General features: G+C 42.5%; 2 protein-coding genes across 2 annotated transcripts in view; one reads left to right on the top strand and one right to left on the bottom strand.

Annotated features, from left to right (window-relative positions):
- The first annotated feature begins 430 nt into the window (after window positions 1-430).
- Window positions 431-4,451, top strand: LOC125302262 (actin-associated protein FAM107A). The gene is made up of 5 exons (XM_048255371.1): window positions 431-594; window positions 2,166-2,223; window positions 2,570-2,786; window positions 3,316-3,469; window positions 4,113-4,451. The coding sequence occupies exons 1-5, from the start codon at window positions 571-573 to the stop codon at window positions 4,206-4,208; spliced, it is 549 nt and encodes a 182-aa protein (XP_048111328.1). The 5' UTR covers window positions 431-570; the 3' UTR covers window positions 4,209-4,451.
- Window positions 4,452-5,924: 1,473 nt separating this feature from the next.
- Window positions 5,925-16,164, bottom strand: part of camk1a (calcium/calmodulin-dependent protein kinase Ia) — a 38,634-nt gene continuing 28,394 nt past the window's right edge. Inside the window, exons 8-12 of the mRNA XM_048255365.1 lie at window positions 12,762-12,874; window positions 12,454-12,532; window positions 12,225-12,312; window positions 11,741-11,912; window positions 5,925-9,587 (exon numbers count right to left, since the gene is read on the bottom strand). Of these exons, the coding sequence (XP_048111322.1) occupies window positions 9,496-9,587; window positions 11,741-11,912; window positions 12,225-12,312; window positions 12,454-12,532; window positions 12,762-12,874 (544 nt within the window). The 3' untranslated portion in view covers window positions 5,925-9,495. The remainder of the gene's footprint in view (window positions 9,588-11,740; window positions 11,913-12,224; window positions 12,313-12,453; window positions 12,533-12,761; window positions 12,875-16,164) is intronic.

Genomic DNA, 16,164 nt, shown 5'->3' with positions numbered 1-16,164 from the left:
GATGCTGATAATGGAACTCTCTTGAAAGGGTCCATATATACTTATACTTATACTTACTGTACTATGTGTTGCATAATGTCCTTTGTCCCTCGGAATATTGAAGGAAGCATACAGCCACTTTTAAGTGTTCGGTTGTCAAAAATGTCTGGGGTCTCTCAGGCTACCTCTCTCCCCTCTTCTCTCACCCCCTCCTCCCTCACTCTTTCTCCCCTTCTGTGTTTCTCTCTTTACCCTTCTCTTGCCCTTCCCTCCTCTCCCCCCTTCTCTGTCAGTCTGTGTCTATGTCTCTCCCCTTCTCCCTCTTTCTCTCTTCCCCTTTACTGTCCCTCTCTGCTTCTCTCTCTTTTTCTCTCTCCCCCGTCTCTCTCTTTCTCTCTCTGTCTCTCTCTTCTCTATCTCTCTCCCCTTTTCTCTCTCTCCCTTCCCCCTGTCTCTCTCTCTCTTTCTCCCCCTTCTCTACCCCCCATTTTCTCTCTGTGTCCCTGAGGGGCAGAGGGGTTGCCTTTCATCTCTGGGGCTCTCATCAGATCCCACCCTGGCAGCAGCCAGTCTAGAGTGGCCTGGGGAGATATGGGAGTCACCCATGGGAAAAAAGTAAGAGCCTTTCCTTACTTGTGTGACGGTTCTGTGTGTTGTGGTAGTGGCCACCGTAGCTGAGCCCCTGGAGGGTCCCACTAGGGAGATGTATGCAGGGCAGAGAGGGGGTCAAACGGGTGTCTGTGAGGTACGCTGAGTTGCTGTACATCAAAGTGTTTGTGGTCTGGTTAGCCAGCTGGTCAACCCAAAGTGTGGCATGTGCATTTTTGATTTTGGATTTCATTTTTCATAATGATGTATCCAGAGATTAGTATAGCATTCACTTGTCATGAAAACAAAAGAAAATATGAATGCTCATAAATCACTAAGTTGTGTTTAAGTTGTACATTTTAGTTGTGTCAACACCGGCTAATGAAACCGAATAAAATGATGGGACAGCACAGTCAAATTCCGATTGCTCCTACTGCTGCACAACGGAGGAGATGAGATTGAAGTTCAGAGGCTGGTTAGCTTCAGTTTGTTTGAAAACTATGTAAGGTACTTTCATTTAGCAATTAAATTGAAGTGTTGAATATGTATTGTTATACGTATGGAAGGTTTTGCAATGTTTTGTTGTTTATGTAGATTTTGCTATATATTACATTAAATTGTTTTATTAAACCCAGACACTATGTTGCATATTTGTTTCTCCTTTAAGCTAAACTTTAAACATTGCTAGAGTCTATTTTGGCTTTACCTTAGTCATTTGCATGTTTGTGTTTCTTGATATGATGCTATATTTCCAGTGCCGTGTCACGTTGTATTAACTCATCTGCCTTGCATATGACCCCCTAGAAAGCTTAAACCAGTCAAACAGCATCCTATCAGCAATTATCTCATAGAGAACTATCTACATGTGAGCAGAAAAAAAGGGGGGGGTGGGGGGCAGAATCACAGGCGTATAAAAGTGCAAAAAAAATATCTTCTAGTAATGATGTGGCAAAACTCCAGTTGGTCCTAGAAGCTTTTTCATCCGGCTTTGTTTGACCCAACATATCGCTCAGGAACACAATGGCTCCCTTGTGTTGCCATAGCATTGCCTCCCACACACTGGCCCATTGTCCACTTAATCACTGGCCCGGAGAATTATAATACTCGTTGAGAGGCCAGTAGAGTGATAAGGGAAATATTTGGTGAGGTGAGGCTGTACACACTGTTTATTCCTCTCATCATTCTGCATGAAAACAACTTGCAAAAGCGTAGTACTTTTGTCACACAAAACCATTTTGAACAAAAGTAAAATTCAGGAATGCTGTCAAGAATGTTGCGACATTGTTACACAGGTCAGCTGAAGCTGTTGAAATGTTCAGTTCATAGATGGACGAAGGCTGTTTTGATATTGGTGATTTTTTTTTAAACGTTTTGTCTTTTTACACTCTCATGTTGGATTTCTCTCCAAAACACTGAACCCTGATGCTCCTCAAGTTTAAGAATCAGTAAGACTTTTAATAGAGCCAAAGATAGTATTTTTTCTTCCCTCATAGGTATTATTTGCGAGTAAACATGTAATGTGTTATAGACTTGTTTTTCCTTGTGTGTAACTGTGCAAATCTTTTGGGCTTTGGCATAACTTTGTCCATATCTTCTAGACAGATCATGACCTTCCATATTCATGCTCAAGTTATGGAAAGCCTCTGAGCAGGCCTGGTAGGTACAGCTCAAAGCAATATAATTCTACTACTCCCTAAAGGGCAGTGCTGCATGTTGATTTAGTAATTCAACCCCTGTAAGCTAACAATGTCAGTATCAGTTAGTCATTCTGTCTGTCACAGCTTGCCCATTTGTTTATTCCAATGTAAATATGCTGAGAATAGATGACCTATTATTACTACTCCCCATGTTTACCATATGAAATGTAAATATTGAAACATTGCACATTCAACAATACTGTTTTCATTACACCATGCCTTAAGGATATTTTTTGTCCCTTTAGCTGCAGGCCACTAATGTAAATTCACGTCCGTGTCCATGTAAATTCTTTAATGGGTCACAGTGCCAAGGCCTGGGCCAGACTCGGGGCGCGAGTCGTCGCGGATCCAGAGGGACAGGGCACTTGAGCTGCCCGGCAGGGCCTCCCCATCCCTCTTAACCCACTCGCACTCCTCGGAGCCGGGTCAGGAGGCGCTGATCCAGCCCAAGAAGCTGGTCAATCCTGTCAAGGTATCCAGGAGCCACCAGGCCCTGCACAGGGAGCTGCTGCTGAGCCACAGGTGAGTAGGCTATATGTTTGGGGCAGTCTAGAGCAGATTTAGTGAGGGATGAGAAGAGTGAGTTGCAGTAGTTTATGAGGAGTTTCTACTCTCTTCTGGTCTTCATTGGCTTACGTTTCTTAGATGGAAAAAGCATGATTTGGTTAGCTGCCAGGCAGCTAGTCACTGGTCAAATACTGTATAACCTCTAAATTACATAGGTTTGGATGGGCAAAAGAGGATAGAAGAGTTTTATTGTGATCTTGCAGCATTTAACTGTAAAAAAGGTTATCCATCGCCCAGTACCTGATGGCAGAGACATTTTAGGAGGATAGCTTTCATAAAACACAGAGTTGGATATCATCAGTAACCAAATGATCAGCAAGCAATGTTAAAATGATAATCTGTAATCTGTGTAATCCCCCTGGCATTGTGCTGTGTGTGTCTGTGTGTGTGTGTGTGTGTCTGTGTGTGTGTCTGTGTGTTTGTGTGTGTGTGTGTGTGTGTGTGTGTGTGTGTGTGTGTGTCTGTGTGTGTGTGTGTGTGGCAGGCGGCCAGTGGCAGAGGAGAAGCCAGAGCTGCAGCGGGTCCTGGAGCACCGGCGGCGGCAGCTACAGATCAGGCAGCGCAGGGAGGAGGAGCAGAAGAGGAGGACCTCACCACTGGAGCAGGAGCTGCACAAGAGGCAACAGAAGCTGGACATGGTACACACACACACGCACACGCACACGCACACACTACACATACACTACACACCACACACACATACACACACACACACACACACACACACACACACACATACACTACACACCACACACACACACACACCGCCGTATGCCTACTGGTTGGTGCAGCCGTGGCCTACTGGTTAGCGCTTCGGACTTGTAACTGGAGGGCTGCCAGTTCGAACTCAGACCAGTAGGAAGCGGCTGAAGTGCCCTTGAGCAAGGCACCTAACCCCTCACTGCTCCCCAAACGCCACTGTTGTAGCAGGCAGCTCACTGTGTCGGGATTAGTGTGTGCTTCACTTCACTGTGTGTTCACTGTGTGTTGAGTGTGTTTCACTAATTCACGGATTGGGATAAATGCAGAGACCAAATTTCCCTCACAGGATCAAGAGTATATATACTTATACTATGCAGTCGTATTTTCGTCATAAAGTAACCTATTATCTAACCTCAGTTTGATAGTTTGTTGTTATTTCCAGTGAGAGATGTACAAGGCCATAGAGTACATATTGAGATGCCACTTAAGCCTTCATCATCTACTGAATATTAACCTCCTGATTTCTTCATTACTTGCATGCTACCTACTGTAACTCAGTGTGTTTCCCTGCTGTTTCAGTTGGAGAGAGAGCTGGACCAGCAGGTTCTGGCTGCGAGCGAGCCCGAGTTCATCAGAGTCAAGGACAGCCTGCGGAGGAGCACCAGCCTGGTATAGAGACACAAAAAGGGAGACGTGGAGAACCGACTGCACGGATGGACGCTGTGTATTGGGTGGGCCAAGAGCTCTGTGAACTGTGATACTGTAGGAGATTTAAGGGTTACACTTTCCTTTACAGTGTCGACATAAGAGTGACATGACACTGTCATGAACGTGTCAAACAAGTCATAAACGTTTATGACATAACACTTCTGTTATTAAGTGACATTCGGTTTTGTCATAACAAGTTAGGGTTAGGTTTAGGGTTGGTGTTAGGATTAGGGTTAGGGTTAGGTTTCATGTGTCATGACAGTGTCATGTGTTCATGACAATGTCATGTCACTCTTATGTTAATACTGTCAAGTAAAGTGTTACCGATATAAGTTGTGCTGGGAAAGCTGGCCTATGGCGTGACACTTGAGAGAAGAGTAGCGAATCAAGAAGCTGTGCGAGAGAGAGCAGTAGTTTGGTCTTTCAGAACATGTGTTCATCCCCTTTGGCTTGAGCCAGTAGTACTGACACACGCACATGTAAGTTGTGTTAACATAGCATCTGTCCACAGGGTCTGTGTATGTGTAGCCAAGCAGTTTTGTTTGTAGAGTGTGGAGTGCTTTTTCTATTCAGTCTTGACATGTAACTACACAGAACACGTACGTAGACAACAAACCAAGGTTGGCATGTGATATATGTGGAATAATTGGATCAGTGCATATAATAAACACGGAACTGAAAATTGAATGGGTGGGAATGAGCGGGTATTGTTTGGTGTTGTTGTATGATGTTTGTTAAAGGGAGGGGAATTCATCTCTTTAAATCACCGTCATCTCTCAACTAACTTCCTGTATTTGACGTGATGCATCCTCTTCTTGGAATACTCAAGCAAATACTGCAATGTTTTGAAATAGATTTTGTATTATGAAAGAGGGAATAGGTGTTGTAGAAAGTGAACAACAATAGAATGTAATATCTACATATGCAATACTGTATCTGTAGATGATGCTTAGCTCATTCACATATTAAGTATTCAGTCATCAACAGTGCCTGTAACAGCACACTGTGCATGTTTTTCTCAGAATCACTGAGATTAAATCGATACACAAATTATGATAAATCATCTATTTTAGAGGACATGTTGGTTATTTCCATGCAATACTGTTCATGTAGGCTACAAAAATAAAGGAACCTTGAACTACAGCTGTGCATCGAGGCTTACAAAAACTTTTTTGGTCAATCTAGTACATATTTCATTGTCAAAGGAGTTGAAAGGAGGCTACCGCTCTGCAATGGCAAAATATTCAGGCAGCCAAAAACACAGGGTTTTTTTTGTTTTGTTTTTTGCCTCGGCTGCAAGTCACTCAGGCTAGGAAACTCAAAATAGCCACAATGTTGTGTGTGTGTGTGTGTGTGTGTGCGTGTGCGTGTGTGTGTGTGTGTGTGTGTGTGTGTACAACACCATCTGTTCATTAAATAAGCCTGTTTACAGATGCAACAGAACACGCAATGCATAGACAAGGGATTTTTATTTCAGATCCTGCTACTATATCTCTAAGCTTACAAGTCAGTGGCCTCTTGAGTGTTGATGCGTAACCCATGATGCATTGCATCCATACATTAGTAGCTCAAAACAGCTTTTACAAAAAAGGATATACAATATATATATATATATATATATATATATATATATATATATATATATATATATATATATATATAAAAAAATACACACTTGTGTATTGGAATAACCAGTGCTTCTGTGCTGACTCATCACAGTCAATTGAATAATTTACTCAGCAAAACAAACAAACAAACAAACCAAACATGTATAAAAAGATAGACACTGTACTTCACCCAATGAAACATAACAGCCTGGTTTAGCTGAAATGGACACCTAAGATAGGGACTAAGATAGATGGAGCCCTTCACACATCATTTGCATAACCGGCCAGCTCAAAACATTCATGAACAAAAATAATAAATGTTACTTAAAAATGTTGAACGCCCCATGACCTTACTACATTGCCATGTAGCAATTCTACTTGCTGCAATATCTGAAGCTTCATTGATAAAACCATTTAACACATTTCTTCATGCCAGGGCTCAGTAATGAATGACTTTTTGGTGGACGCATCACTGAAGATATTCCACATCCTTGTTTTGCCATTATTACTGTGCTGACTGGTCCTGAATCTATTATGATACCAGTTTTTTATCTATTTTGAGGGACATAAACTCTTTCCTGCAGTGTCCTCAGCGGTTAAGCCATTATGACTTGGGAAGTCAGACCCAGCAAGGATAGTCTGGTTGTGCAAGACCCCAGTGCTCCAGTGTGCCCCCACTGGCCTGAATGACCAAGCAGCCTTCCCCCTGCCCCCCTCACCTCCCACTGAGCCGTGAAGGGAAACCAAGCCTATCGATACAAATCAGTAATTAGGCCAATCGGCTGTTGAATGACCGCCGAAAGAGGCCGAGGGCACCAAGACCGTATTCCAGAACCAAAAATTTGCCACTGCAACTAAACAAGGCAGGACCAAGCAAAAAAACTAGGCGAGAATTAAGACAGCAAATGACGGCCCCAGCCAGACGGGCACCTGCACCGTACACCGGCGACCCGGGTTCGATTCCCGCCCCATGGTCCTTTCCAGATCCCACCCCGACTCTCTCTCCCAATCACTTCCTGCATAAAAGGCCAAAAAAATATACTTAAAAAAAAAAAAGACAGCAAATGACTCATCACTGTTTAGAGGCTTTTCCACCTTAGCCTGAAGGATTTGCACACTGTTCAGCTCGTTTCTCCTGGAAGTGGAATTGTGTCAGTGTAGGACTGTTTGTGACTTCTGACTTCTGTGACTGACTGAACGATATCCTTCTCTTGCTAACTGAATTCGGTGTCAATCTGGTGGGGAGGCATGCAGATGTCATGCCTGGTGGTGCTGGATTAGCGTGGAGGTGGGTACCGACTTAGACATCCGTAATTCCAATTGGCTAGCCTGCCGAGTTCCACAGAATGTGCCTGTTGTTCTTTTTCTAACAGGGTATGTAACTGGAGCATTCTGCTGCAACAATTAGCTTCGACTATAATCAATGGAACTGGCTACACCAGGCTTGATAGCAGTCCGTACATTCAAACAAATTAGTCTTCTAAAACTATTTTTACGCTCTGCAAATGGAGCACTTCATTTGCAGACCCAGTGTAGCCCTGACCTACGATTTTAGACTTGCAGGGACCTGGGCTGGGACCCTCCAGTGAAGAACTTGCCGTCTCCAGTGAACTGAGTGAACAGAGCTCCTCAGCTCCTTAGCATCACGGCACTAGGGAAGAGGCAGCACAGCTGAGTTAGAGGTCACGTTAACTACTATGCGTAGGTCACCTTTGGCAGTGAAAAAAAAAAAAAAAAACCTTGTGTTGCCCACTTTATACTTGGTTTTAACAGCAAAAGTGTGTACTGTCTTGGGGGAATAATAATAATAATGATAATAATAGTAGTAATATAATGTAATAATGACATATTTATATGTACACATGTGTATATTTAAATGTTTTATAAGTTGTTCATCGCTCATCGCTTACATGTAAACATATTAACCAGATCATGCAAACATTGGACTTCCTCTACGGAGGTGCACAGTACAGTAGACAGAGAGCACAAACGTGAGATCCCTTCCCTCTGTCTAGAGAGCGAGCGAGCGAGCCAGTGAGCCAATGAGAGAGAGGGGTAAACAGGACAACAACGATTCCACTTGCTCATCCTGTGCCAAAGCAAAACTGTGGAAATTCAGAAGGGAGAGTGCCTGACAGAAGTGTTTTCCTAACCTACCATTGCTGTAGACACGTTCTCTCTGGGCATGCTTTTGCCTTCCTGCTTGCCACTTGCGCTTACTCCTCACGTCAGAGGAGTAAGGGACCACGTCAGGGATGCTGGAGCTCCTTCGGTAGGATGGAAGGGTCTATGCATCACATATGTATGAGCTGTTGTCACGTCATGTGGCTGCTGTGTCATTTGGGCCTCTGCGAGTGCGATGTGTGAGAGACAGTGAGGGAACCACAGACGACAGTTCTTTCTCTCGCACTCAGGGCCGTGGGGCCCCAAGGCTGGTGCTCATGGGATCTCAGTTTGTGCCTCAGAGAACAGAACAGCCATTAGGCCCCCATCTCCACTTCCATAACATTTTCTATTATAATCCCACTGATGCATGCAAACCCTCCTCACCAGTACTGTTACACAAATCCAGTCTGACATGGAATACAGAGTTCAAGTGTTGCAATTATCCCTAGTCCCAGGCAGGGGCCAACCCAGAGTGCATTGTTCCAAGGGTGGAGATCCAAACAGATGGGGAAGAAATAATGTCTTAAAAATGAAAACAAAAAATGCCAAGTCATTAGCATAGTGTTTTAGGATTACTTGGGAGTGCACAATTTTGTACAGTTTGCTGCGTAAAATCTAACGTATGTATGTGAGTGCAAATGGAATTTAATGATTTCAGAGCTGAATCTAAATTGGAATCTTGAAGTTAGAAGGTTCATACACACTACTTTCCTTCCCTTTTCTAATGCTATGAAAGCCAATGAGTTGGATGAAGACTTTGAGCCACTGGTGATCATAAACTATCTAAGGATGTGGCACTGAGGGCCATCCACCCTGATGTTACAGCTGACCTCCTGTGAGTAAACGTCTGGCACATATACAGTACGTCAACTTCATACTTTCAATCGAGAAAATAAATACAACAGCTGTCTTTGGTTGGGACATTAAAAAAAATCAAGTCAAGACAAATGAAAAATGAACACAAAATGACCAATTCACAAATTTGTTGCTGTACGTTTTCCTACAATATGCCTGAATCCCTTCCTGTGCTATATTGGTCCTCCCGCACTTCTTTCTCTGGTCTCTTGGGGCCAGACTTGATTGTGGCGATTACATTACACATCAGATGGCAGCTTTACATTTAGCCTGTGAAATGTGTCTCTGTGAACAACTGACTAGCTGGCTTCTAAAGCCTGCTTCAGCTCCAATCTCCGCTGGACTTTTCTGTGGCTGTTTCTGTCCCAGCTCTATAACTTCTTCACTGGCTCCGTTCCAACCCACATTCAGGGCCCATAGCTGTGTCTAGGCATGTTTAATAAAGCTACATGTGGCCCCAGGAGACCACTTTCTCCCACTCTCACTTATGTCGACAAAGGTCCTTCTAGTGGACGCTGGTGGGATAACTCTGTATTCCAAGCCAAACTGGTGGTGGTTTTAAAGGGGGGGAGGGGGTGCTTGGGTGATGGGTCAGATTCTGTGTTGTAGGTTCTAGGTTGTTGTACTCAGACCCGACTGGACGGTCGACAGCAGTAGGTGCAGCTCCTCAAGCTGTCACGGTCTGCGCTGCCCCTGCGTTCCTCTCCACACTGAGAACCTGTCCAGAGAGAGAGAGACAACCACAGTTATATCCACAGTTTATCTTTAGGCCGAGACGGAAAGCTCCAGCTTCTTAAAGTAAAAGTCCTACCACATAATGTGTTCCAATCATTCACATAATCATCTAATTCTAATTAGCGCAACAAAAACGCCTTAAAATAAGTCAAATAATTTTATGAGAAAGTGCTCGGTCTCTTTATACTAAAAACAATACCAACTAGATTTTTTGATAATAATAATAACAGAAGCGTTATGTCATAAACATTTATGACTTGTTTATGACATGTTCATGACAGTGTCATGTCACTCTTATGTCGGCACTGTCAAGTAAAGTGTAACCGAGATTTTTTAGTTGAAAACATTCAAAGCCCTAGAAATAGCAATAGCAAACGGAACAGAAATAGTAGCAGAAGAAACAACCGCTTTGGTTTAATGTCAAAAACAATGCTCTGGGGCAGCTGTGGTGCAAGTGGCAGCACCATTCCACATTTGAGTTCTCAGTGCCCATGGGGCCCCAGGTTCGATCCCGACCTGTGGTCATGTCCCAGTCCCAATCCCAATCCATCTTTATCCCACTCGCTTCCTGTCTCTCTCCACTGTCCTATCAATATAAGGGCAAAACATATGAAATATTATGTAATATAATATATATTAAAAAAACAGAATCCACTGAAGTTAGCATGCAACCGGCTAACACAGGACCAGCTCTCCTGTGACGGCACTTTGTGTACCAGCTAGTAGCCTAATCACGCACCACATTTTGCATTTAATAGTCCAACGTTGTTGACTGAGCAGCGACTTCATCATATTGGACAGTTACTGAGTGAGAAGACTGAGTAAATGCTGAATGTTCAGATTAGCATGTAATGGGAGGACACACAAGTACACAAATGATTGTGCACATACATCTTCGCTCAACTTGGGGGTTATCTGCCAATGGATTAAGAAAATGTACCTTAATTTGAGATTACAAGAAAGCTCAAAGTAAGTATCTTTATACTAAAAACAATACTAACTAGATTTTTTATCTTAATATAAGATTATAACACTTAGTAAGATATCACTTTTTGTAGTATGGGGGCTCACGGACATGCCCCGGCCCAGAGTGTAGTGCTGTAGCTGCCTGGTTGCTTTAGTTGCTGGAGCTAGCAACTCGAGCTAGGTAAGACCTGATTGTTTTTGTTTGTTTTTTCGTACCGACAGTATTCGTGACCTTGAGAAACGGAGATCTATGTGAAAAATCACCGGATTTCTCCTTTAAGACTGTTTGAAACTATTTTGGAAGGCAAAGGATAAACAAACCAAAATGAACGATAGAAAACACAATTTGATGTTTTTAAACTTGATAAGTTGTAAGTGTAACTGTTGTTTAAAAGCAATATGGTACCCGTGATCGTGGCGTTTGTAAAATATATACTAGTGTCCACACGGCACTATGTCATATACTGTGTACACTGCACTATCTGTCTACACTGTTCACATTGCACTTTTCTCCTTTTTTAGACTTCTGGTTAGACACTAACTGCACTTCGTTGTCTCAGTACTTGTACTCTGCACAATGACAATAAAGTTAAATCTAATCTAATCTAATATACCCACAGCTGTGACTTACTTATTCAATGTCTTTCTAGATGACCAAGCTGGTTATACTGTTCATACACACAATGATGCTGGTCATCCCAGTTTAAATTCTAGAAGAAAACAAGATCTCCGGAAGGAGGCCACCTCCACATCACCATTCCCTCACCAAAAGCACCAAAACCCTAACCTGACCCTAGCCAGATGAATGTCGTTCCGCTTAGCTCCGCCTAGCTTCACTCACATCCATCTGGGACCTCTTCCATTGAGAGTGATTTCTCCAACCAACTTTATGGTTTAGCCAATCAGGACGCAGGGCGGGAGTTTCATAGATGTGACATAAGCGTGAAGCGACTGTGAGTCTGTTATTAGCGTCACAGGTTGGCTTCGATGTGAGTGGTTGAAGTAGCACGTCAATAGATGACGGACAAGTGGCTTATTCAATCATATGCAAGCATTTTTTGATTAGGCCCAGCCTTCTGAAGCAACACTTCAATGGATCGGTTCCAGATGGATGAGTGGAGCTAGGCGGAGCGAAATTCATCTGGCTATTGCCAGGTTACCAAAACCCACCATCTTCATCGTCTTCTTCCTCCTCCTCTGCCTCCTCGCCGACATCCTCGGTGGGCAGGAGTAGGTGTCCGTGGCAGGGGCTGGTGGGGGTGATGTGACTGGTGCCCTCCAGGCTGGTGCCGAGCTGCAGCCGCCTCATGTGCCGCACCACAGCTGTGGCATTGAACGCTTGCTGTGAGAGAGGACAAAGAGGAAAGGTGGGCACAAGATGATGGGGAGGTCTAAATGTTGCACACTAATGCACTGAGAGTGTCAAGCAGGATGGGCATTTGAGCATGCAAAACATCCATACCTGTATTATGACTGATATAAAAAAAGTATTAATGCTTATCTCTGTTTTTCTTTATGATATCAGCATATGTAATTTTGGTGTACAAAAAGTAATGAATATACTGTATCTGTGCTATGATACTATATCTATGCTATGATACTGTATTTATGTTATGATACTGTATTTATATGGAGACCATACTGTACCACTCACCTTCCATTTGCTTTTTGCAAAGTTCTTCTTGATCTGAGCACTGACAGATTCGTGGATGTTCTTATCGAGAGCGGTATCGCCAGAAATCCTTCGGGAAAAAAAATAAATAAAAAATAAAAGGTAGAATCAGAACAGGGATTACAGTGGCAATTTGTTTGAAATGACTGAAGGATTTGTACATGGAGAGGAACGTGTTGAGGAACAAGAGCAGTGATTTTGAAGGTCGTACCAGGGGTGCTGTAAAGCCTGCTCACATGTGAACCTCTCCACAGAGTCCTTCTCCATAAGGTGGCAGATGAAATCTTTGGCTGCAGAAGATTACAGTCAAGGATTATTGAGAGAGGCTAGATGAACACATTTATTCTCAGCAGAGAGAGAGAGAGAGAGTTGTGCGTGTGTGTGAGAGACTGCAAGGGGGTGAATGAGTGTGAGTGAATCTCTGTGAGAGAGGAAAGGGAAAATGAGGCAGAAACATTGAGATTGAGAGACAAGAAGAGAGCCAGTGAAATTGGAGTAAGAGCAGGAAAAACAAGGTACCTGAGTCTGATATATCATCCCAGTATGGAGAATCAAACTCATACTCTGCCTTGAGGATCTGCTCAAACAGCTTAGAGTCATTTTCATCATAAAATGGTGGATATCCGCATAAACTGAAAGACAAAAAATGCCATTGCACATGACATTTACAACACACAACTGGCCTTCACTAAATACAGCTTGCTGTCCAAGACAATATCCATGGCCTGCAGTTGTTTCACAGGAGCTGTTAAGCTCTAAACAAATTAACATCATTGCCTGCAAAAGGTATTAGGGTGCCAGTTCTAGTAGTCCATGGGCCAGAGCAGAAGTTGGTATCACCAAAGGTGGCAAAATCTAGCAATGATTTTCGTAATCCTCTATGCCTGAGAGATATGTTTTGGTATGATAACCTTTTCTAAGTGGTAGCTTAGTTGTATTTTTACTGGATTTTATACCCATACCCAGTACAATTCACAATACATGCCTATGTGTAGGTATAGGTGTATGCAAGTGTGTGGGATGATGCAATATGTCTTAATCTATGTTATATCATATGTAGGTGGCATAGGCTTTTAGAAAATATAATGTTTAGATGGATAATTTAGCTTTCTGTGGATTACATAGGCTAAAATGTATCCGTCATACACTTTTTCACCTATATAATATAGGATTAGATAGAGGCAAAAGACTAAAAGTGGGTGGGTCAAATTCAAACTCTTGCTATATCACATCTAGAGAGTATGGGCTTTTAGAAAATATGTGGGTTAGATAGATGAATACACTTTACACAGCTATTTTAGACCCATAACTAATAGCTGTCTATTGAAAATCAATGCATTTTAATGTAATGCAAAATACATTACAGAACTAAGGTATAGTGGTATGGAGGAAGTTGGGAGATGCCTCAATGCACATTATATCACATCTAGAATATATAGACTTCTCAGAAAAATATATTTTAGGGTAATTAATCTGTTTTCCTTAATGATACCAGAACTATAATGATCGGACATGCCATGATAATTCAATTCTAAAGAGAATGCATGTAGATCCTGCATAACTATTAGGCCTAAATTCAGTTTTTTCAATTTGTCTGGAACTAGATTTCTTTTCTGAACATTCTACAGTACAAATATAAACTGCCAACTTTAGAGTGTGTTGGTCAGTGTTGCCAGATTGGGCAATTGGGCTTCTTTTGACTTCGTCGGGCGGGGGGAATAAGCTTTAGGCGGGCAAATAAATTTTTGAGTTGAATGGTTCTCAATGACAAAATCGTTGTTGGGGCGTTTTTTTTTAGCGTGAATGGGCGGAAATCACTCAACCCAATCTGGCAACCCTGGTGTTGGTGTTTGCTGGGCCACAGGGCCAGTATGTTGATGGAAGCAGTTTAGTTAGGCTACAGAACAACAATGGCTGTTGTAGTGTCAAAAACAGATTACAAGGTGAGTCCTGTTTATCTTTATTTGTGTTATGATTCAGATGTGTGAGAATGAGTAAGGATATGACCAATGACTAGGCTACTTGTGAAAGACTAGATATAATAACCCAACCGGCCCAAGTAAGGTACTAACATCATTATCAAGCAATGATGTCTGCTGTAAACTGTAGAGTCCTGCAGTCCTGTAGTCTGCAGGACTCTACAGTTTGACCAATGACTAGGCTACTTGTGAAAGACTAGATATAATAACCCAACCGGCCCAAGTAAGGTACTAACATCATTATCAAGCAATGATGTCTGCTGTAGTCCTGTAGAGTCCTGCAACGGGTCGGGTATCCGCGGGTACCCGATGGGTACCCGCAGAAAAGTTGCTAAAACGGGTAAATTATGACGTCCCTAAAATGTAGGCTACGGGCGGGTATGCGGGCGGGAAAAGAACTCCTTGGATACGATGAGAACCAAAACAGTATAGAAATAAAACATCATTGAAAAATATGTGAAATATTTGTATATCTAAATTACCATTACCACATCGCAAATATGTGTTTTAGTCAATGATACGACACTTGACCTATCACATCAGTACTGCGACTTTTGAATTATTTGTTTGATGCATCTAGGCTATGTGTGAAAACATTAAACAATATAACCGTCTCGTAGTTGGAGCGCAAGAGAGTAGGCTAATGGATGAAGTCAAGGTAAAGTTGGTTAGTGGCAGGCTCAGGTTGTTTTTTTCTTGTTCTCTTTGTTTCATTAACAGGTCCATTTTATGTAGAATAATGTTCTGATGCAGCAAGGTTTGGGCTATGTGTCGTTGTTGTAAGGTTTATTCCTGACGCAAAATGTAAAAAAAAAAAGGTCGCCCTTTAGGCCTACGTGCTTCAATTGTGCGAGAAAAGAAATAAAGCACATTCATTTGAATGATTTTAGCTTGTGTGTGATTGATCGCGGGCACGGGTCGGGTAACGGGCAAAATATTAATGGGTCCGGGCGGGTGCGGATTTAATTTTAATATCACCACAGATGACGGGTCGGATCTGGTGCTGAACTTCTCGGGTGCGGGCGGGGCGGGTCTAAAAAAATGGACCCGTGCAGGACTCTGCTGTAGACTTCCCCAATTTGTGTGTGAACAAAAGAAAGGACAAAAATTAGGGGCAGCCGTGGCCTACTGGTTAGGTTATAGTGCGGCAGGTTAAGTCCATATTCCAGGACAATCGTTCACTTTGTGATACAAGCACCAAAATTGGCATGAATAATCACTAGAACCTACTTTTTGAGGAAAGCACATTAGCCACCTGAAAATCCAACATGCCACATCAAATGTAAGAAAAACGTTTTTTGCTGTAGAACTTTAATGGCTGGGCGTATTTACATGATCTAGGCATCAATTTGTATGTTTTTTAACATGGCAAAATAAATGGTGCAAAGAAAGAAATCTATTTCAAGGCTAGTTTCCAAGATGGCGGCCAGAAATAGTTGGACTGCACTCGAAAATCGTTTATTGAAGCTCACTCTCGAATATCGTTGATCCTCTTTCTCACTCGAATATCATTTATTCTCTCTCTCGAATATCGATCAAGGCCATACTTCTTGTTGGGATCATACTTAAGTTGGGAAGACTGGTGTGAGAAAAGGCAGATGAAGAGTCCACAGTTTCAATTCTGGGAGCTTGTGATGTCAATGCAATTGGTGATGTTCTCTTTGATCAGGTCTTTCAGAGAAGCAAACTTCACTTTGTATTGTCAATCATTGTCTGCACTCATCCCCTTCTTCTTTGCAAACAATAATGTCAACTATGCTAGATGGCTTTCCATACACCTTAGAGACCTGGGGGGTATTCCAAGTACATGGTTTAGTGAAAAACCTGGGTAAGTGGAGTAGAAACCTCAGAGTAAGTGGTAAACCTCCTACAACAGAGCCCTATGGCATTGTTTAGTCAGGAGAATGAAGCCATACAGCTCTTCTATTAGGAGGTTTACCACT

This window comes from Alosa alosa, chromosome 10 (genome assembly GCF_017589495.1).
Source record: "Alosa alosa isolate M-15738 ecotype Scorff River chromosome 10, AALO_Geno_1.1, whole genome shotgun sequence".
In the NCBI taxonomy this organism is placed as follows: Eukaryota; Metazoa; Chordata; class Actinopteri; order Clupeiformes; family Clupeidae; genus Alosa; species Alosa alosa.
Note: the sequence above shows the minus strand (reverse complement) of the source record. Positions and strands in the feature narration are given on the sequence as shown.

Excerpts from the sequence above, each read along its gene's own strand:
- LOC125302262 (XM_048255371.1), top strand. The coding sequence starts at position 571 with ATGGGAGTCACCCATGGGAAAAAA. Across the intron at positions 595-2,165 it reads GAGTCACCCATGGGAAAAAA|ACAGATCATGACCTTCCATA; the intron begins GTAAGAGCCTTT and ends CATATCTTCTAG. Across the intron at positions 2,787-3,315 it reads GAGCTGCTGCTGAGCCACAG|GCGGCCAGTGGCAGAGGAGA; the intron begins GTGAGTAGGCTA and ends TGTGTGTGGCAG.